Source organism: Corvus hawaiiensis, chromosome 2 (assembly GCF_020740725.1).
Source record: "Corvus hawaiiensis isolate bCorHaw1 chromosome 2, bCorHaw1.pri.cur, whole genome shotgun sequence".
Classification (NCBI taxonomy): domain Eukaryota; kingdom Metazoa; phylum Chordata; class Aves; order Passeriformes; family Corvidae; genus Corvus; species Corvus hawaiiensis.
The window spans coordinates 91,699,725-91,721,963 of record NC_063214.1 but is presented as its reverse complement, the minus strand read 5'-3'; the positions used below and the strand labels follow the sequence as shown (position 1 = coordinate 91,721,963).

At 44.0% G+C, this 22,239-nt stretch overlaps 3 protein-coding genes across 3 annotated transcripts; 1 reads left to right on the top strand and 2 right to left on the bottom strand.

Annotated features, from left to right (window-relative positions):
- Positions 1–11,498: 11,498 nt before the first annotated feature.
- MRPL30 (mitochondrial ribosomal protein L30) lies at positions 11,499–14,061 on the bottom strand. The gene is made up of 5 exons (XM_048325573.1): positions 13,822–14,061; positions 13,401–13,481; positions 12,803–12,949; positions 11,933–12,006; positions 11,499–11,833 (listed from the first exon to the last, which is right to left on the bottom strand). Exons 1-5 carry the CDS (start codon positions 14,059–14,061, stop codon positions 11,701–11,703), a joined length of 675 nt encoding a protein of 224 aa, XP_048181530.1. The 3' UTR covers positions 11,499–11,700.
- MITD1 (microtubule interacting and trafficking domain containing 1) lies at positions 14,060–18,362 on the top strand. Its single transcript, XM_048325505.1, has 7 exons — positions 14,060–14,207; positions 14,393–14,494; positions 14,950–15,086; positions 15,165–15,251; positions 15,929–16,044; positions 16,370–16,430; positions 16,518–18,362. Exons 1-7 carry the CDS (start codon positions 14,060–14,062, stop codon positions 16,611–16,613), a joined length of 747 nt encoding a protein of 248 aa, XP_048181462.1. The 3' UTR covers positions 16,614–18,362.
- A 279-nt stretch (positions 18,363–18,641) lies between these two features.
- Positions 18,642–21,444, bottom strand: LIPT1 (lipoyltransferase 1). Its single transcript, XM_048325422.1, has 2 exons — positions 21,367–21,444; positions 18,642–21,165 (listed from the first exon to the last, which is right to left on the bottom strand). The coding sequence occupies exon 2, from the start codon at positions 20,914–20,916 to the stop codon at positions 19,798–19,800; it is 1,119 nt and encodes a 372-aa protein (XP_048181379.1). The 5' UTR covers positions 20,917–21,165; positions 21,367–21,444; the 3' UTR covers positions 18,642–19,797.
- Positions 21,445–22,239: the final 795 nt, after the last annotated feature.

The following is a 22,239-nucleotide window of genomic DNA, read 5'->3' as shown; positions in this document are numbered from 1 at the left end:
AAAGCCTATGAATGAATTTTTGGTAGATCAGTATAAACTTCAAACGGGGCAGGGAATCTCATTGCTGCCTATGTGTACAAAGCTGGGGTTTGAGTTCTGAGGGTGAACAAGAGTGGAGCCCTCTTCAGTTGCCTTCATGTCAGCCTCAGTCACTTCCAGTGAGCTCCTTGTCACCACTACTGATGCTGCCAACCCTGCAGATCTCTGAGCTCCTCAGGAGTCCAATTTGTGCAAGTGCTACCTATGAAGCTGCTGTTTCATGTTGTGGTAGCAATACCCAAGGGCCTGCAGACCTGTCTGCTGAGTTGTGCAGCATCACCACAAAGGATTATTTGTATTTTTAAGTCTATTTAAAATTTAAAGTTATGGAATTTGTATATTTTGTTCCAAATATTGTTTTAGGGTATCAGCACTTTGCAGTGAATACAGAAAATCCCTGCAGAGAGTGAGTTAAAGCTTGATAAATTGGTAGGAAGGAGTAACTAATTAAGGAAAGTTTAACAGTAGCATGCTGCCTTAAGATTTGAGCAAAAGGTTTCCTGAAAAATAATGAGTTCAGATTGTTGTTCCCCTCTGATCTTTTTCTGGTCACCTTTGTCCATGTTACTGGAAGTTCCTGTTCTTCCTGATGTAGACAAGGAAGCTGCAGTCATGCTCTTGATCACCCTTTTGACCCATGACCTATTAAAAAAAACCCAAAAACAACAGACATCTTGCAAAGCAAATGATCTAATACCAAGTAACATATCAGAAAAAGCAGAAGCAAGGGCAAGGAAAGAGAAAAACCAAATCAGACGGAAAAGAAAGGTCCAGGGAGTCAAAGATCAAGACACCTGCCCAAAACATTGAGGAAGATGCTAGAGTAAAGGATTGAATTTTTTCATCAAGAGATCCCATGGGACAACAAAACAGCAAGAAACAGTCAGGAGGGTTCTGGCAGCCTGGCTTGGCAGGGAAAAACCACCTCAGAGCAATTAAAATCTTTATCTAACTGGGTAAGTGGCCAAGAGAGAAGCCATGGTTGTGCTATATCATGAGGTCAATAAGGCTTTCAGCAGAAATATGAAGTGCCCTTGTACATGAAGGGCCTTAAAGTAAGTAGAAAAAGCTTTGATTATCAGAAGCTTCTGGTCAAACTGCTGAGACTTTTCAAGTGAAGCTACACAAGTCTGTCTTATACCAGTTTCTCTGAAATTTGCAGTCAGGAAACGAATGGAGCATGTGAGCTATCAAACTGTGGGCTACATGGAAAGGGAACATGAGCGCTTCCAGTGTGGTTAGAAACTGTGAAAATCAGATAGGAACCACAGCACTGAAATCAATTTAACACAGGAGCAAAACACTCAATGAGGTCAAGCAGGGGTGTAGTGGGTGGGCAACTATCCCACAGAAAGGGCTGGGGATTCTAGTGGGAAGCAAAGAAGTTGGTGCCAGTAGAGGAGAGAGGAGAAATCAAAAGGAAGGAATATCCCATTTGGGGGTTATCTTTGTTATAGCACTGTGTGTGAAGCACCTGGGGTAACTCTTCTCTCAGCTGTTCAGCTGTCAGTGAGGCTTGGCAACAGTGTTTGGCCTGTCACACAAACAAAAATGTGCTCAGGACAATCACAATCCTGATGGAAAGTACAGCCTGTAGAAATAAGGAATTAGATTTTTTTCCCCCCGAAAAGAGAAAAAGCATACAGTTATGATTTTCTAATATGCAAAAGAAGTGAAGGGCAATGACCTGCCAAAGGCATCCTTCCCTTCCCCTTGAGGGTAAGACAAATAGCGGTGAGTTTGGCAGCAGATTTGTGTTGGATACTTCAAAAAACTTTCAGGCTAATGAAGCAATATAACAATTCCTCGGTGTTTTAAACAACATCCAAGACCAACATGTAAAAGTAGCTGTACATCATATATAATGACAGAATGGTTTGAGTTTGAAAGGACCTTAAAGACCACCAAGTTCCAGCTCCCCTGCCTTAGTTAGGGACACTTTCCACTAGACCAGGCTACTCAGGGCTCCATCCAACCTGACCTTGAACACTTCCAAAGATGGGGCATCCACAACTTCTCTGGACAACTTATTCCAGTGCCTCACCACACTCACAGTAAAGAATTTCTTCCTAATATCTAATCTAAACCTGCTCTCTTTGCAGTCATGCTTTGTAGAGAGGGGAAATGCAGTAAGTGTTGTTTAAGGATCTTTCCAGGCTAACACTGCTGAATCAGAATCAGCAGTCAGCAAAAGGAAAACAAATTACAGACAGAGAAGAAAAACTTTCTCTGTTGGGGTCCTGTGATTTGGTTTTACAACTGATGTCAGTACTGGGAAATCTATTTAAATGTGCTTCCTACAATAAAGAGCAAGTGAGAGGTGGAGGCTTTCTCTCGCATCAACTTGTTAAGCTGCAGGTGGCATGGGCTGATCCCTCCATGGCTCAGGCGGGGATCTGCCTGGAGTCTGGAGCTGCAATGACTGGCTTTCATAGAAACCAGGCAGAAGGACCAATTAAACTACCTCTTCCATCAGTAACTGAAGCAGTGGGAAAACACTGTCCAAACCAAGTCCCTGTTGGGTCAGAGCCCTAAGCCACGTGGGAGAACAGATTGTTCCGATGGCTGATTCCAAATGCTGCAGCTGAGTCTGTCTGAGCCACATGTCCATGTCTCTCTCTTTGAGATATGCAGAAAACAAAGGGAAACACCAGCACATCAATGCAGAGCTGAATAACTGTGTTTGTTCTGCTTTGTTACTCATTGCAAAACTGGGCTGGGATTTCCTAGCCAGCAACCTGTCCCCAGGACAGGGCCTCTTATATTGCCCAGGATGGGCACCAGCCTGTGAACCCAGGGACCCCTATGGAGCCAGTGCTGCAGCTGGGAATAACTGTTTCTAATGCTTGCCTCAGTCTATTTAATTGCCTGCCTTGAAACGGAATACTCCCATATTGGATGCACATGGCATGCTTTTTCCCATTTCAGGGTTAAAAGAGATCACGCTGTAGGATTGCAACCTCAAAGCAGTTTCCCACTAACATCCCTCAAACAAAACCCTTGTGCCTCTCTCTAGTATTTGTTTCTGTGGGCTCCTCAACCAGCTCACCCTAGAAGCAGGGATTTATTGCAACTACAGAATTCTGCTTCTGATCCAGCTGGTATGCAGGCTCCCACTCAAGCCACCATCCTGCATTTACTGCTCCTCTGGCCTCACTGACCAATCTCACGGAACTCAAAAAGGACAGTACAGTCCTACTACAGCATTTTTATCAGTAGCGGCTGGGATTTCCACCCACAGGGTTTTAGCATGCTCCTCTTTTCCTGTCATATTTTTACGCTGTAACATTTTTATTCTTCACATACAGCATCACTCCTCCACCTCTACATCCTACTCAGTCGTTCCTGTGAGGCTGGCAGTGCTGCATCTCATTGGTTTTCTAGCCTCCACCAAGCCTCTGAGACACCTTCTGCCCCAGGGTTATCATTTGGTCCAGGCATTTGGGTTCTGCCTTGATTTTGAAGTCTCTAGCAACTGTACAAAAACCCTTCTAAGTTTGCCTTTGCTTCATTGCTTAACGCTGCACATGCCAAATCCTTGCCACTGCATTTTGTCTTTCTCATGTATTGTGATTGTGCTGTTTATTTCCCTCATGTTTTTTTTCAGAGGTAAACCGAACATCAGCCTTGTCCACCATGCAGATCACATGAGTTGAAACTGGATATTCCTCTGTATTTTTCAGCTTTCCCCTTCTTCTAGTGGAAATGCTCATCTAAAAGCTCTTCAATTTCCAGTGATACAGGTTGTCTATGCTACAGCCCAGGTGCAGCCTGCCCCTTCTATGCTGCACCTCTCATCCATGTTTTGCCAGTTCCTCACATGTCTCAACCATCTACAAGTCCCTGCATTTCCCCATGAGGCCATCTTGCAGCCTCAGGACAAGGGACCTTCTCCCCGCATCCAGAGCACTGTGCCCTCCTGCCCTGGGCTGGGCAACCTCCCACAGCTTAAACGGGCTTGATTGCTTTGGGAAGCTTGGATCAGCCTAGTTTCTCCCCTGAAAGCATAACTAGGATCACTCATTTCTTACCAACCCCTTATTAAGCTAATTAGCAATTAGGAGAAACATTCAAGAGCACGAAAAAACCCCCACAGTGAGGATCTGGCTGACCTAAGACTCTACTGCTGCAGCCCTCAGCCTTCCACAAATACTCAATTTCCAAGAACTGGAAAGGTTTTTTGTTCCAAATCAGGCAAGGAGAAATTTGACTAATTGCTGTCATTTAAATCAGGTTTTATTTTATGAATTCCCTGCTTATTCAGCCACCCCTTAGCTGATTCAGATCAAGAAACTGACAGAGTTTTCAAAGGGGCTTGAGTGAGTGCATGATTACAGAAATCAGGATTATAGATTCCTGACATAATAATAAAAATCCTGGGAGCATATTTTTTGTACCTTTCCTCTAGAAATGAAGACAAACTCTGAAAAGACACAGCTGCATGCCTGAGACATAAAGGCCATATAAAGGACCAAATTATCCCACAGATGTTTTCCCTGAACCATTTAATTGCCAGAGGCAATTCTTCCTTCCTGCCAGACACAGGACAGAAGAGTGAAGAGTAGCTGGTACTAGATCTGGTCCAGTGGCCTGCAGCCTGGCTTCTGGGTAAACCAAATTGTCCCTCCCCTGTGACCCTTGTGATCAATGAAGAGCTGCTTGCTAATCAGTCGTGGATACTGATATTGAATGGATCATTGTGGCCCTTGCTGTATGTACTATAGGTGGATGTCCTACACTTACACATGCACAAAATATTTCAGTATCAGGGCTGTCAGTTTGCCCTGTACGGAGGCTGAAGAAGTAGCTGAGTTTTATAAAGCAAGTCCCAGGGAATTCAGGTGAAACTGTGCAGGTGTGGCAAAGGAGGTTTGTATAGAGAATATGCACAGGGAATAAAGGTGTTCAGGGTGGGGGTGCCTCAATTACTGTGATGCAGAAGAAGCAAACTAGTATATCCTTTATGTTTCTGCCCCAGCAATGAGGGAATAGTAGCACAGACCATTTGGAGATTACTGGCTTGTGAATCACCTTTGGTAGTACTTTGAATTTTTTTAATGTCACTTATTTTGAGCCACATCTGCTCTATTTTCCTTCCTTCCGGATGTGCTTTCCTCTGTTCCAACCTTCTTTACACTCAGTCATAATTGTGAACTTGAAGAGCCCTATGCACGAGCTGCTGTGACTTTTTGCAGCTGGTTCTCATGGGTGGTATCAACAGTACAGGAAAAACTTACAGAATCGAATCTCTCAGTGCAATGACAAGGGACGAATTCCCCAGCTAAAAATGTAAAAGAGCTGCTGAAAGAGCAAAACAGCGCTTCACACCCACAAAATCTACCGTGGGGGAGAAGCGGGTCAGGATAGATTCTGCCGCGGGGAGTTCTGCCATCCAGCGGCTGTTTTCCTTACTGCTGCACAGCTACAGTAGCTTTGAAATCCACACCGCCCGCTAATTTAGGGTTGTTGACCTTTGCTGTCTCTCTGCAAGACGGGATAACAACAGAGGCCTGGCATAGTCTCTGCATATCCGAATTCTCAGCAGTTGCAGCTCTGCTCATGTAATTGTTCCTGGATCTTTGCCTGCAAAAATTTGATTAAAACCAGAAGCACAGGTTCCCATTTTCCCATCGTCAGCATGTTTTTGCTTCCAAGAACTGAAGGGGAGCAGTTGTTTTCAGACAAGGCTCCTCCTAGTTCCAAACTGTTAGCAATGGGACTTTAAATTAAATTAAAAGGTATTTTATTTTTTAAAATCATAATTGTGTTTTGCTGTAGAACAGAAGCCCTGTTGTGTTTGGGAGGATGCACAAGTTGTTAGGTGTTTCTGTTTCTTGTAAGACCAGCAGGGGTGGGAAGTGCACTGAGCCAGCTGTTGCAGAACACTGCCAGCAGATAGAAAGCCCATTTGTCTCCAGGAAGTGCATTGAGAAGGTGGGGAGACATCTGGCAGCAAACATGTCATGTCTGTGATCTTTGTCTAATATTCTTGTAAATGATTCACTGTACCAAAGGCTGTTTTCCATTAAGTGTTAGCACTGCTCCTCTCAGTTGATGTTTGCATGTTTTCCCTCCTGCAATGGTGTGTTGAGACAACAGATAAACGCAGATAAATTGCAAGTCAAACAATCTGCAAGTCAGATAAATTGTAATGGGTGTAACTGAAGGATGTTTCTCTTCGATTTTCTTGTAGCTATGGAAAAGCCAGCTGGAGCTAGTAAACACTGTAGGATTTCCTTTGACTCTCATCAGATTTTTTTTTTTTTTTTTTAATTTTGGAATAGGAATCCTGCCTTTTTGAGATGCCTTTCTCCATTGGCCAAGCAGGCAGCCCAAGTAACAGACTAAGACAACTAAGTTTTAGGCAATTAGGGGAGATTAATTGTTCACAAAGCACCAGTTCACCTCACAAGGTACACGTGAGCTAGCATTACCAAGAGGTAATCCCCTCCAGAGCAGGCCATACATACCACGACTGCATCTGCTGGCACAAACACCTGCACTAGTATCAAAAGGATGCCATGGTTTTCAGTCATGGATCTGGAAGCAATTTAACAGCATGAGTCACACATTACACTGGCCTGACATCTGGTTGTAAATACTGCCCTGTGCTGGTTTCAGCTGAAACCAGCACATGGTCTTATGCTGTTCAGAGCGTTATGGGAATCCACGGAATGTTGACACAACTGGAGCTTTGGAGGCAACTGTGAAACCAGAAGGTCTGAGCTGTGTAGGTAGGCACTAATTCAGTTGTTCATTCCCCCCTTGCACCCACGCATAAGCTCATGCCTGTTATGGATCCTGGTCTCTGATTGTCGGTCATTGCCAAGCAAGTAGATTTTTTTCACAATCAACAAAGATCCTACTTGGGCACATAAGTGTATGTTGGGAATAGAGTTGCCTTTGAGATGACATTTAAGACCATAACAGACAAAATGAAGGACTGTTGGTTGTATCCAACTCCTGAACCTGCTTTTCTCTCTCCATTAAGAGAGTTTCCCTCAAAACATGAACTCCTAAACATTTCTCCACTATAGTTCTAAATTAAAAAGGACTAACTCTGGGACTAATCCAGAGGCTTAGATTTAAAACACTCAATCTGCATGCTAGAGAACTGCCCTCTGAATCTGAAAAAAAAAGTTTTTTGTATCATTTGTGTATTGATTTCTAAGGCACCCTTCAGTAAAATTAGTCAATTCTACCTTTGTTTCACTCTAAACAGATTCAGAAGGATTCAAAATGTCAGCTCAGCTGTAATGGCCTTCAGAAAAACTGGGTTTGGATTCTAAAAATGAAAGGCAAAGTCATGCATGTCATGTTTTAGGAGTTCCCGCCTCAGAGAAGACAGCAGAAAAAGAACATGGAGAAATACCAGGCCAAGATGGCAAAAGCTGGCACTGGTGAGGGTCTTGCTCCAGCTGTGATTGATTATTGGTATTACCTTTCAAGAGTCACACGCTGGGACAGTGCTGGAGGACGGCCTGGGTGACCATGGGAATGCACTTGGTTTAATGCAGCTATGGTAACCATAAAAACACAAATCTCATCCTTCCTTTGAAGCAGAGTCAGAAGAGTGGCAGGGGCCCTGCTGAAAGGCGACCCTCTAAACCTTTTCAGCCAATTCTTTGGCCAGCCTAAAGCCAACGCTGACCAGGCTGTCAGCTCCCAGCACTAGGGAAGGCCCCTGTGAGTATCAGTGCATGAGCAGAATGCTTTGACACTGTGAGACTGATGATTGCTTCCCAGCACTCCCTTGGGATTGAAGAGATTAATTGTTCCTATTTCACATTTAGATAATGTCTTGTTTCAAAAAGCACCTTTTAAAACTGAGCACACTATAGGCTGCAGCTACATACCATCAGGTTAATTACACTGTATGCACCACAGGGGCCTGGCTAGCGGGGGGATCTTGCTTCGTTATTCATGCCCACATTTGTGCCTCGCTTGTTTGCCAAATTGTATCCTTGTCTGTAAAATCCCTAAACATTTGCTGCAGGCACGAGATCCACTTTTGTAACAGCTCCAGCCCCCTCAGACTTGTGCCTTACTACCTCATGGATAAGGGGAGAAGGACTGGGGCAGAGATCCAGGGGAGATCCCTATAGGAAACAGATTTTCCCACCCTTGATTCTGAGGAGGAGAGGAGCAGTCACTTTGCACCTGGAAACACTGTGAAGCAGCAGTAATCTTGCTTTCTGCATACTGTCACCTTTACAACAGCTGCTGTGCTGGTTTTTTAAGGCTCTGACAGATAAGGAAGTAGGGCAGGCATTCCTCTTCCTATTCCTTGGTTAGCCTTCTAGCATGTTTTTTTGAAACTTGGCAAATACTATGACATTTTTCAGTTGCAAGGAGTAAGGGTGGGCTCTCCCCCTCCTCTCTCCATTCTATTTGTTTTGTGGTTCTATACCCACCTACAAAAAGCAACCTATCCTGGCAACTCTGAAGGAGGAACACACTAATTTTGAAAACTCATGATCCTCTCTGGAGGAAACATTCCTTATATTCCTGGACACTGGTTACACTGAAGCAGTCGTTATGGTTGGGTTCCTTCACCCCAACTACAATACAAACATGTCTGAGGTTATTGGTGTGGGTGGGTGTGAAGGAATATGCACGCATGGAAGCAGTCATAAAAGTGAAGATGTTACTGTTAGCAAAACACAGCAAGCAGTCAATGATCACCAAGTTTGGATGTAAAGGAGGAAATGTTGATTTCTTCCCTAAGTTAAAACACAGAAGGAACACCTCTGACAAAAATAGCTGGAAATGGTATTACAATGGCCAACAATATTGGTGAAAAGAGATCTATAAACTAAAGCAGTGCATCTCAGTTGCAATGTTTATTTGCTTATTTACTGATGAAGTAGCACCTCTTTTATGTGTTTCGTTCACCCTCATTCCAGGTGGGATCTCAGCCTATAATGCAGGAGTTAACACTGTCCAGACCTACGACAAAACGGATATCGGCAAAATACTATGCCAATGATGTGGCTGCAAGAGCCAAGTTTTATAAGAGATCTCTGAGTAATGATTAGATTTAGGCCCTGGTTGCATACTTTGCTTCTAATTAAAAACATTCTCCCCCAGAAACAGTTAGAATGGGGGAGGACAATGGAGCCAGGAACAAGTACAAGCTTGCAATGGGTTTTTATTCAGAGTTTTCATCTGTGCCTGCAGTTTCTCAAGCAGCAGATTAATGCTGCAAGAAAGTTGTAATGCTACTTAAAAAGATCTTATCCGCCTTACGTTTAATCTGTCAATACACGTCTAACAGCAGTACAAAACAGCAGTGCTGGCTGTCGAGAGAGGCTGAGCTGTCCCTGTCAGAGGCTTTCAAGGCCCACTGGACAAAGCACTGAGCAACCTCATCTGACCTCAGTGCTGGCCCTGTGTTGAGCAGGAGGTTGGACTAGACACCAAAAAGGCACCTTCCAACACGAATTTCGCAATCATCTTAAGCCAGTCTGTTTGTTCCCTACACAAAAAGGCAACGTCTCTTATCTGTGTTTCATAAAGATCTACATGGAGCATTACAACGCTCCATTAGTGAAAGGATGTGGACACACACTGTGTTTGTGCACCCTGCTGGTTCAGGTTTTAGTGTCGAGAGCAAATCTTTAGAGAATGGACGCTTATACAGAGAAGGTTTGGGATAGTAGACTAACTGCGCGAGAGTGGGGGCCCTTGGGGGAAATACTATTTCAGAAACACCCAAACTTACACATATATGAAAAAGTTTAAAAAAATACAGTTTTCTTTTTCATTGGAACTGTCAGCTTGTCAATTAAGTATCTCTTTAAACATCTCTTGTAGCTGAATCTTACCCAGAAACAACAGGTACTATTTATTTTCCTTTCTCTCTATGTGGGAGCCTGCTATTAGCTCTGCTTTGGCTTAGATAGTTTATCAGACACTTTTTAAGCAGTGAGCGGTACCAAGCAAGCCTTTTTATTAAGACAGTCCCTCCGGGAGACCCTGCAGCACTTTTGCAAGCTGCAGCGTCACAGATCCATACGCATACCCATACACAGACCGTGTGGGATGGAGCTGGCAGGGCCCTCTGCTGGAGGCTCACCAGGCTGCAGTGCCGCGGACACGAATCCTGAACGTGCATGGCAAGGCCTAGCCAGCCTGGCTGTGGTGCTCTGGGACACCAATCCTGGCACAAGTCTTATTATTTGCTACCCACCAGCAACAAGATCCATTTGCCTAATTTTTTGTGTCCTAGTACTTGCACCATCTCTTTAAAGAATGCCCTGTGCCTTAGATGCACTACACGTCCTTCAAAAGGGCTCTAAATTCCACCTTGTACCTCCCTGTGGGAATATGATCAACACCTCACAAAGACTGCAGTTATAGCACACTGCAGCACAAGATGCTGTGCAGATGCTGGAAGAAAGGAGGGAGGCAAAAAAAGCAACATTAATTTATCTGCTTCACCTTTTCCATGCTATTTTATTTCAGCTCAAATTCTTGTTTCTGCCTTCAGCCTGGCCGTAAGGGCCATTACAGTCCTCAATGCCACTACCATGACCTATCCTTTTCCCTCTGCACAGAGCCTCCAGCTTTTATGTCCCTGTACTGATATACCTATTCCTTTGAACTCCTACCAGTGTTTACTCTTCTCTGCAAGCAGGCAGCAAGGATAAACACTAATTTTCAGGGACTGCATCCCTCGGATCTTTTCACAACATGCAGTCATTAAGATTAACTCCTCTTCAGTGTGTCTAATGTGGGAGAGGCTCACAGCATGTTAAACTACATAGTTTATACTGCCTGGAATGCAACTACTTTATCATTTGATACAGCGGCAGCTTGCAAACTTTGGCTGCAGCTCTTAAAACTGTAAATGAAACTACGCACGCAGTAATATTTTCTAAGCTTGCAGCCCGTAATTCTAACTCACATCAGAGGTATGCTTCAGGGTCCCTACATTTCTAAAGTCTGCAATTTTAGAACAGGAAAAGCATTAACCTTCACAGACTGCAGCTCTTAGGCTATTCTTATTGAACACTTAGGATCAGCGGATACATATGAAGACAGCAGGTTTCCTGAAAGACAAATTTGACAACTGACCAAGATGTGAATAACTCCTGTTACTCCCAAATGGAGAGCTCACCTACTTTTTAAGCTACAGAAGAAGCCAGATGACAGATTGTTTGCAAAGGAATGAATGTGACATCTGGATAACCATGGTAAATCACTCTCTGTGCACAGCTAGTCAGTTCTCATGTGACTACAAAACAGAGGGCTTTTCAATTCCAATTCCCTCCTTTGTGCAGTGAAAGTCCTGCAGTATTGCTGTAAATCTTTACTGTTAGCTGTGAAATGTCCTCACCATCATTAGCTAGATCTATTCTACTCACTTCTCTGCTTATTTGACTCTATAAATAAAGTTCTCTAACAGTTAGCCATAAACTGCAGCAATCTAGCCACAAAATTAAAACACGAAGACAGAGAGCCTATAATTAATTTAATATTTCATGTAACTATTAACAACATTGAATTTCATATCTGTACACCTGCAATCCTTCTTTAAGCATCAGTGTCACCTTTGCCATTCATACCAGAGTAAGAATTTTTAGAATTTCATACACAAACTCTTAACTGGGGATTTAAAATATTTATTTTATAAAATCTAAATCCAACCAGCACATCTCATGACTTAATTTCTTTCTGCTCCACAGGTTTCAAGCGCTTTTTAATGACAAGCTCTCCCCTGGTTGTCAGAAGGGTGCTGGACACTTCCTCTTCTGTTGGCAGCCCGTGGGGTAGTTTCAGTGGCTGTACTCTACAGGCAAAAGAGTCTGCTTAGTGAAGTCCTGTGACTAGAAGAGAGTTACATTAAATGTTCTAAATTTACCAACAAATAAACAAACAGTTAACAAACCTTATTAGATGTTTAATAACTTTCAGTCTGGAATTCACGGAAGGGATATTTTTGTGCAGTCTTGGCTGATGTGCCTACGTAAGGGAAAAAACAGATTTTACAAATGTGTTGCCAAATCCCAAATCTTTGTTCGCTGAATTTTGCACGCTACCAGTAAAAAAATAAATCACATTTGCAAATCTAAGATTTAGAGAAGTGTCATGCATCAAGAACACACATAAACATATGCAATCAAAACCTGACTACAGTAAAATTACAATTTCAGCTTTATTCCTATTCCATTATAAATGTATTTTTCTTCCAACTGTTAATAATAGTGTAAATGAACAAGAGTTTAGGAACAAAACTGCTTCCTTCAGTTACATCTTACATTGCTCTAGCACACATTTTTTTTCTCTGTAATATAACACTGACTAGACAAATCTTTCCAGAATGTGCAGTTGGCCTGAAAAACTTGGATAAACAGATCTTTGACACAAACTTTTAGAGTCTTGAATTTGGAAGCCTTTTCATTGATAAATGAGTTTTACTTGCCTTCCTACAATATCTGAATAATATGACCCACAGAGAACTGAATTCATAGTATTTACAAACCTATTTCTATTATTTTAGAAGAATTCTCAGGGTAAAGTTCTCCTCAGGCAATGCAGCACAATACCACACAGAGATATTCTGAATTCCCACTCAAAGCACATTTGCCACAAACATTCCCCTCAGCTCCTAAACACATCATCAGCTTCTCAGATTGCCTTACGGCTGCTATAAATGTAATTCTGGTTTGTGACTGCAAAACTGAGGTCCTTAAAAAGCCCACCACCTTAGTGCTACATTTCTGACATACACGACAAGCATAAAGAACAACAATCATACTTTATCCAGTCCCAGATCACGTATTATCTTCTTTTCCCAATATGGGCGACCAATGACACTTTTTATTCTAGTAATAACGTGGATTTTGTGAGGCTCCTCAGGGTCACCTCCATACTTTTCATGATCTCCAGGCCGTGGCTGAAATACCTAGAATAAAAAGTTCACAAAACCAGAGGTTTTTTCCCTAAATATCTATTCTATAGTTAACTACTGTCTAAAACATACTTCAACCTTGGTAAAAATTCTTACATATATTTTTCTTTTCAGGTGGTCAAAGCACCAACAAAGTGATCTCAAATTTAGCTTTTATAATATGAAGTCAAACACACTTTCATAATGGTTTGCTGATAAATACAGTAACACTTGAGCTTGGCCCCACAAATGCACAGAAATACAAGGACAACACCCTGTACCAGCACAACACCTAATTCACGTGAATTTTATCAGGGAGCCTGTGCTCAGCCTCTAGATGGCAAGTTTTTCCACAGGCTTTAAAGAATGCTTTTAAGGAAAAGAGTCAACCGACACCAGATGGTATCTTACAAAAATAAACTAGAACTGTAAATGGAAAAATGTAAAGTGCAAGTCAAGCACATACCGAGTCTGGAATTCTCGACCTGGTAAAGAGACAACGAACCCACGCCGGGGACGCCATCCCTTCCATCCTCCTCCCCAGCGTCTGCAAAGAGAGGAGGGCGTAAGTCGTCTGCGCTCTCCTTACAGCTCTGAAATAGTCGTAAACACACGACGATACAGCTATGAGTCCCAGCCCCACCTGGATCCCCACCTTCCCAGCGGCTGCGGAGCCCCAAACAGGATCCCCAACCGGATCAAATCCCACGAGACACCACTTGGATCCATCCCCTCGCCGGAACGCCACCTGGATCCCCACTTTCCCGGAGGCTGCAGGCCCCAGCCCCAGCCGGATCTCTCCACGGATCCCCACCTGGGTTTCCCCTCCTCCCGGACCCCCACTTGGATTCCCCCCACACACGCCATCCCCACGCCCCGATCCTCACCTTCCCAGCGCCTGCGAGCCCCAGGCCCGCCCGGCCTGCCCCGGCCGCCATCTCGGCGCGCACCCTTCGTTCCGGCCGGACAGCGGTGTCGCGGCACTTCAGTTCCGAGGGGGCGGAAGGACAGCGGTGTGACACGTCCCCTCTGTTCCCCGCCCAGTTTCTGTTTCCCGTCCCGCTGCCCGTCGCCGTGCCGGTCCGTGTCCCGATCCGTGTCCCGGTCCGTGTCCCGTCCCTGCCCATGTCGCGGAGCGATGGCACTGCCGCGCTGGAGCGGGCCGGGGCGGAGACGATGAAGCGGGCGGTGCAGCTGGACGAGGCGTCTCGGTTCCAGGAGTCGCTGGTGTGTTACCAGGAGGGCATCGACCTCCTGCTGCAGGTGGTGAAAGGTACCGGGCTGGGCACCGCCGTCGGGGCTCGGGGTGGCCCTGGGGACACGCGAGCGGCGTTGGACCCTGGCGCCCCGCGGGAGGGAGGGGGAGCTGGTGGTCTCCTCCCGGGAGAGCCGGACCAGGCAGGGCTGGGGAGCGCCGGCCCCTGTGTTTAACTGGCCCATGACTTTTTTGATTCACAGCCACGGCAGATGAGGCGAAAAAGCACCGCTACCGGCAGAAGATATCCGAGTACATGACCAGAGCCGAAGACATTAAAAAACACATTGAGAAAGAGAAACAAGGTATAAATACCTGCATGGGGGATACCAAGAGGAGGGAGTCAGGCCCTTTCCGGTGGTGCCAATCACCAGGACACGAGGCAAGGAGTAGAAACTGATGCACAAGAAGTTCCACCTGAATATGAGGAAGAACTTCTTTACTGTGGGGCTGACGGAGCACTGGAACAGATGGTCCAGAGAGGGTGTGGAGTCTCCCTCTTGGAGATACCCAAGAACCATTTGGACACACTGTGCCCTGTGCTCTGGGATGACCCTGCTTGAGCAGGAGGTTGGACCAGATGTTCCACTGTGGTCCTCTGCAGACTGACCCGTTCTGTGATTCCATGAGCTGTGGTGTACTCCACGTACCCATTTGCTTTTAATTGTCTGTTGGTATGTGAATGTTTGATGGGCGAGGTGGTTTAACACGGAAATTATGTCCTGACCTTTACTGAAAAAGAGACTTACTTTCCTTACAGATGGCAAATACCATAAACAGATCAGGATAGAAGATAACGCAACAGGTTTTGGCTATGAAAAGCTTTTCCATGAGTACCTCACTGAGATTGTTTCTGAAGTTTGGGTGGAGGACCCATACATTCGGCAGGTTCATCAGGTAGATACTCGGTGTAACTGATACAGATGTAGCCACTACAGAAATTCTGAGCTACTAAATTAAAAAAAACTTTTTCAGTTGTATAACTTTCTACGATTCTGCGAGATGCTAGTTAAGGGGCCGTGCAAGGTGAAAACAATCCACCTCCTCACTTCCTATGATGTGGTAAGTGTCTAGATTTTGGGTTCTATTTCCCTATACTCAGGTGATGTCACATGCAAAACAAAATATAAAAATACAGACTTATTCCTACTTACCAGAACTTGTTAGGCTCAGGTTCTGATGCTTTCAGCAGAAAACACAGATTAAGAGAAAAATAAAAATGTGATAGTTGAACATAAGTAATTTTTTAAGTTCAGAGTTTTCTCATAACTCTAAAAAATTCTGGGTAAGCAGAATCTTAAACTGAAATTTCTGTGAAAGTTTTGTTGTGGAAAATGTCATAAAGACCAAAGCATCTTTTGAGACAAGGGTTTTTTTGCTCTTCCAACAGCTGTATTTGTCATTTTAGAGGCTTTCAGAAGAGAGCTGAAATCTCTCAAGCTATCACTGCACTTATTTAAACTATTACTGCACTTATTTTGGCTCAAATACTACATATCTAGTTTCAAAGCACTGAGAATGAGCTCCTCCTCCACATCCCTTAGCAAATGTACCTGGTGTCTGTCTGCTTTTTATCCTGCCTTTGAAACTGTAAATTTGCCTTCATCCAAGTTACTTTCTTTTGGTTTACTTTGATACTAAAAAGGTTTTGTTTGTGGGTTTAAGAAGAGGTGACCAGAAGTAGAACATATAGTTAAAAAAAACCCCAAACCCCATCACGTTATTTTCACTTTTGATAGGGTAGTGGGAGGAGTCAGCAGTTGAGTGTCTTGGAAGAAATAAAACAGTCATTGAGTAATTATGGAGTAACACTGAATATTGACTTTTCATCTTCAATACACGATCGAGAAATCAGGTGAGTGATCTAAAAAATGAGCAAATTCCAGTTATTTGAAGACATACTATTTAACCCTAACTTTTGAGACAATTACAGCTGTGGTTAACAAAGTAAAAGGCAGTGGCCCTCACTGGATGAAATCAGCCCTTGATACTTCCACATTTTCTAATTGTGAATATAATATTAGTTGTCTCTGTACAGAATGGTGTCTTCTGTGGTTCACGCAGGTATTGGTGACACTAGGAAATAATTGTGATTGAAACAAGGTGCTTGTGCATCACGTGGATGTAACCTTTTTATCCAGTGTACTCACAGCATTCAAATTTGTGCATTTTTAAAACAGATTCAACAATGGGTGGATGATTAAGATTGGAAGGGGTCTTGATTATTTTAAGAAACCAAAGGTAAGGATGCTTTGACTTTTTAAATTAACTTAAAATGAGCTCTTCTACAATATATGCTCACCATGTAAATTCTGTTCATTTCTGCAGGGTCATTTCAGCATTGGTTACTGTGACTTTGACTTGAGACCTTGTCATGAAACAACAGTGGATGTCTTTCATACTAAATACACAAAGAAAACATGATCAGAAATGACTGCTTTTAATAAGTGTTTTCATAAGCATAAAAATGTAAAGACTGGAAGGTGTTGCTTGAGTCCAGCTGGTTGCCCACAGAAGCAACTCTTTGAAGTACTTAGTGGAGCACAGTTTTTATAATCTATAGGTTTAAGAATATTTAAGACTTTTCAGTCTGAGACAACACAACTACATGATTCCTTCACTGTACTTCTGTAATCTTAATTAATACAATCCATGTCTAAATTTTATCTTGATTTCATAACAGACCCTCAGTATTGTCTTTCAAAGGTCTCTTTACCGCCATTTTTATTTTTACTGTTGATTTTGTCTTGAGCCAGTTTTGGATTTTATATCTTTAACTGACCACCTCACAATCATTGGAAGCTGGGCTGCCACATGTCCTCTTTTATAAGCAGTCTTATTTATTTCCTTTAATTCCTGTATTCTAGTCATGACTACTGTTTTGCTGGGTTTTAGTCAATCCTGTAATACTTTATTTCCCAGACTTTACCAGTAATCCCAAATTTAACATTCCGTTTTCCAAGGTCTTTGCCTACAAAAGTGGTAGCGTTCAGTACACAGTCATTTTAGGGTTGTCTTACGTGTCTCTGCATAATGGATTTTGGACTGGGAAGGCTGTAAACACCTGTATTCTCTTCCCTGTCACTCCTGTGTGTTCTTTGATTCTGTGATACATGGTCATATACCTGATATCTGTCCTTTGCATTAGGTGTGGCAAGGATGTGTGATCCTCTCTCAGTCTTACTCTCTGACTTTAAAGTCCAATGACTGCCTTTTCATGCCACTCTCAACTGCAGTAAGCTAATTCCCTACTACTAGGTAGTCCCCTAAAAAGAATAAATTTAAGTTTTTTCAGAAGCTGGATACCCTGAGTAGCTCAGCTGGTCTGAGTATGGTGTGAGTAATGCCAAGGTCATGTGGTTGATCCCTGTAAGGGCCATTCACTTGAGAGCTGGACTTGATCCTTGTGGATCCCTTGCAACTCAGAATACTCTGTGATTCTAAGCAATATGCTATTTAGAATAAAGACAGAGTCTTCCCTTATCATTCCTTCACCCTTTGGAAACCAGAAGGTATTACCAGAGGAGCTGCTTTTTTTCTTTTATACAAGAGTTCTTTGTTAGCAAGGATCTGCCTAAGTCATACACTCTGACATGAAAAACAGGCAGTGGCCTCTTTTTCAGGTCCCATCAAAATCTTTTCAGCCTCAGGACTGACATGTGCCTTACACTTTCTGCCTTGTAATACAGTAGGCCTCTATATTCTAGTAGCATGTTTATTGCCAGAACTTTTTCTGTCTCCTGTATTTCTTTTTCCTGATGGTTGGTGTTTTCCATTATCTTCTTTTTTTTCTTAATGTGCTATATTATTTAATTTCCTGTCATCTAATGCTGCTATTCTTTTCCTCTTGCCTTTAACAACAAATCTGTTCCACAGCAATCAATAAGAAATGGAGCTGGTCTTTGTCTTGTTTTCTGGGTCAGTTTGCCAGTGGTCTGCCTTCTTTATCCTTTCTATAATAATGTTTCAGCTTTGCAGTGTTGCATCAGCAGAATGAATAATACATATGCCACAGAGCTGTATGCTACTAGTCATTGCCCCAGACATTCCATAGGAGCTCCCTTGCTTGCTGCTGTGATACCAAGTTTTTAGTCACTGTTGTGAATTTTATTCAGTTGTGTATAATATATGCCTATTTTTAATGGGAATAAAGGTTATTTTTTATTATTTGTAGCTTCAGTATTCTGTTTGATTTCTCCACTGCATTGGGAAATTCAAGGAAGCTGTGTAATGCCTCATAGATCCAGCCATGTTCTGGAGAAGGCTCACTGTAAATACAGTAATTTCCCAAATGCGAAGCTTTGTGTCTTTTAACCTAGTCCAGCAATTTCAAACATAGAGAATCACAGAATTAACTAGGCTGGAGAAGACCTTTGAGATCATCGAGTCCAACCTATGACCTAGCATCACCTTGTCAACTAGACTATCCAGTCTTCTTAAACACCTCCAGGGACGGGGACTCCACCACCTCCCTGGGCAGCCCTTCCAATGCCCAACCACTCTTTCTGTGAAGAATTGTCTCCTGATGTTCAGCCTAAACTTCCACTGGTGCTGCTTGAGGCTGTGTCCTCTTATCCTGCTGCTGGTTGCCTGGGAGAAGAGCCCAACCCCCACCCGGCTACAACCTCCTTTCCGGTATCAATAAACAGCCTGTGTTCTGACCTAATCAAAATTGCATTACACTTATTCTTCAACAACAGTGAAATACATCCTGAGCCTTTCTTTCATAATTTTACTATATATTGAGCTATTATTTTTATTTAGCATTGAAACTGTCACTTCCAGTTCATTATTGCCTTTTAATGGAAAATTTCTGCTAGATGGTAACAGAAGGAACCTCTTTCTCCTAAATATGTATTTGCATTTCCAAAAGTTCAGCTTTGATACCAGTACCCATGGCAGCAGGGACTCTCAGCTTTGTGCCAGGCAGTGCAAGAACAAAGGAGGCACATACAGCCTCTGTCCCAGTTAGCCTCTCCTGCCCTCATCACATAAATCCCAACATTAAACTTCCTAATCCTTCCCCTACTCTTGCACACGCATGGACAAAAGCCCTAACACAGGGTGGAACTAAAGTGATTCACCACCCAGTGATTCACTACTCAGTGCTGAGCTGAGCTCACTACGGTGCTTGTACAGCAGAGGCACGGGGGTACCAGCACTCTGCAAGAAGGGACTTTCAAATAGAAACCAGGGAACATCCCTCTCCACACAGCTCAGGGGCTGAGACATGGCCTTTGGGCTACTACCCACAAGGAGCAGGATGCAGGCTGGGGCATCCAGTGCAGCAGCACAGCACCAGTTTTGCACCTACCCCATCCCATCTGTGTCAGCCATTTGTACCTTCTCTGCTACAGGGCCAATTTGGGATGCCCTCACCATTTTCCTGATTCAAGCAGCAATGATGTCTTGTCAGCAGTGGTTTCAATCCTACACTTTGGGAACATCAGGTGCAGGTAGTGTGAAATTTAATTGTAATATTAAAAAAAAGCACAAGATTGAACAGTTTGTTTTCTACAAGCTGAATTTTTCTCTTACTAGTGAATATTTTAATTTTGTTTTCAGTACATTAAGTAAAAAAGCAGAACTTCCATTTTCAAAATGCAAGTCACATTAACATTATCATATTCTCACACAGTAGACTCCACCTGCTGTGCAACTCATCATCTTGTGGACACACTCTTAGCAATGTTGTCACAAGCGTAGTGGTTTCATTTGGGCAAAACTTACTGCCAGTAAGACTCTTGACCAGTTCACTGTACAGTCCTGGTGGCAGCCACTGCTCTGGCAGATCAATGTTACAGACTTCAATCCTTCCATGCTTTACATCCATATTTACTTTAACGTCAAGAACAGAATCTTTATAGGCCATGTTAAGACAAGTGCTAACGCTGAACTTTGGTGTCTTTCCATACACCCATTCCCAAGTTTGTAGTTCTTTAGTTTTGTTACTAATTCCAGGAAGCAGAGTCTCATCAGCTGGATTTATTACGGTGATATGGTGATCTATTTGGTGTTGCGTAGCATATTCTTTAGCAATGGCATCCAGGAGCATCTCAGAAGTTAAACTAGGATCCTCTTCAAAGAGATTTTTCACTGAGGCAGGCACGCTTGGAGTGGCATTACTCTTTAGCCCTTTATAAGGACTTTTTAGCACAGAAGATAAAACAAACTTATCTGCATTACAGAGTAAGGTACAGTGGTGATAAGCACTTGTCCTTCCCAGCTTTGCAGCAGTGCCTGAGATTTTGTATTGCCTGTCTAGCAAGATGTCGTATCTGTCAGTGACACGTACATCTAACTGGGGTCGCAAGGCTTTCAGTGCCTTCACAACAAGCTTCAGGTTTTCCATTCGTTCATATTTTTTTCGGGTTGTGAAGAAAGTCAAGTTGATATTACCTAAGTCATGGTAAACTGTCCCTCCTCCACTTCTCCTCCTAGCTAGTTTTATATTTTTTTGCCTCAATAGCCTGAGGTTGCATTCCTGCCAGGGATTCTGATGTCTCCCTATTACCACAGCAGGGGAATTTCTCCAAAGGAAAAGGACCTGTTGCTTCTCTAAATCCATGTGGTCATGGATCCAGTCTTCCACAGCTAGATTTTGGTAAACATCATTAGAAAGAGACTGGATAATGAGGCCTCCACTAGCTGTGCTCCAGAAGCAAGCTTTTGGAGTTCTGAGGATGCAGGACAGCCAAAGGCAGTTCTTTATTGACTGGAGTACCATGTTTTTAATAACTGGACAGCGGATGGAAGGAATGCCTGCTCTGCTAATACTGAATGCGGCAGGAGCGCAGCCGGCTCTTGTGACTGAACTGCAATGCCAGTGGCAGCCATGAGACAGTCATGCACTTTCCACAGAAGCACGCGAGTTCCAAGGCATGGCGCTCCTTCGGTGATGCCGCTCAGACCCTGGCGGGAGCCTCCCAGAACATCCGGGGGTGTCAGGGCAGCTGCTCCTCGCGGCCCCTGGCGCCTGAAAGACCAAAGGAAGAAACGGAATGTGTATTTTCCCCTCACTCAACGCAGCCTTGCTAATGCGGTTTCGCTTTGCGTAGTCCAGCTTTGTTAGGGTTTTCTGCCTTTTTTTCCATGGGGTTCCTGGCGCGGCGTCCCCGCAGCCCCTGGCGCCGCGTCCCCGCCCGCACAGCCCCGCCGGGCGCCCTGCGCTACTCACGGCGGGCAGCGGAGCGCTCCCGGCGCCCGTGACCCTGCGGGCTCCTTGGAACCGGCGGCCTCGGGAGCACCTTCCGCTTCCGGGGTGAGAGGTGCTGGGGGCGGGCGCTGCGCCTGCCCTGTAGCCGGGGAGGAGTCGGGGCGCCGGGCTGGGAGCAGGGCGTGGTGCTCGGGGGGCGCCGGGGTTCCGCCTGTCCCGGCGCAGCCACGGCGCTGGGAGGGGGAGCGAGCTGGGAAGAAGCGAGAATGACCGGGTTACAGACTCACAGCATGGGTCAGGTCGGAAGGGACCACATTGGGTCTTCTGGTCCAGCCTCCTGCTCAAGCAGGGTCGTCCCAGAGCACGCGGCACAAAGTTGTGTCCAGGATGTTCTTGAATATCCCCAGTGAGGGAGACTCCACACCCTCTCTGGACAATCTGTTCCAGTGCTCAGTCACCTTAGCAAAGAAGTTCGTCCTCATGTTCAGGTAGAATTTCCCGTGCATCAGTTTCTGGCTATTGTTTCTTGTCCTATTGCTTGGCACCTCCGGGAAGAGCCTGGCTTCATCCTCTTCACACCTTCACTTCAGATACTTAGGGGCATTGCCCACAATATTTACAGCGTCATGGCAACAAGAGGCCGGTACACAATGCATAAAATGGATGATTTTTCTTGCAAGACCCAGATGTGCAGTTCCTCTCTGCAGGATATTGTGGATGCTAGAAGCTTTTATGAGTTCACAAGGCGACTGAAAGGGTTAACACAAATGCACAGAGACTTTTGAAATAAACAGGAACTCTCCATAATGCTCGTGAAGATATAGAAGCTAAATGTTGATAGCATAATTCGTTAACAAGCTGGAAAGTGATCAAAGACTAGATGTATTGCCGGCA

Excerpts from the sequence above, each read along its gene's own strand:
- MITD1 (XM_048325505.1), top strand. The coding sequence starts at position 14,060 with ATGTCGCGGAGCGATGGCACTGCCGCGCTGGAGCGGGCCGGGGCGGAG. Across the intron at positions 15,087-15,164 it reads ACATTCGGCAGGTTCATCAG|TTGTATAACTTTCTACGATT; the intron begins GTAGATACTCGG and ends AAACTTTTTCAG. Across the intron at positions 15,252-15,928 it reads TCCTCACTTCCTATGATGTG|GGTAGTGGGAGGAGTCAGCA; the intron begins GTAAGTGTCTAG and ends CACTTTTGATAG.
- MRPL30 (XM_048325573.1), bottom strand. The coding sequence starts at position 14,061 with ATGGGCAGGGACGGGACACGGACCGGGACACGGATCGGGACACGGACC. Across the intron at positions 12,007-12,802 it reads GTGATCTGGGACTGGATAAA|GCACATCAGCCAAGACTGCA; the intron begins GTATGATTGTTG and ends TCCCTTACGTAG. Across the intron at positions 11,834-11,932 it reads GTTATTAAACATCTAATAAG|AGTACAGCCACTGAAACTAC; the intron begins GTTTGTTAACTG and ends TTTTGCCTGTAG.
- LIPT1 (XM_048325422.1), bottom strand. The coding sequence starts at position 20,916 with ATGGTACTCCAGTCAATAAAGAACTGCCTTTGGCTGTCCTGCATCCTC.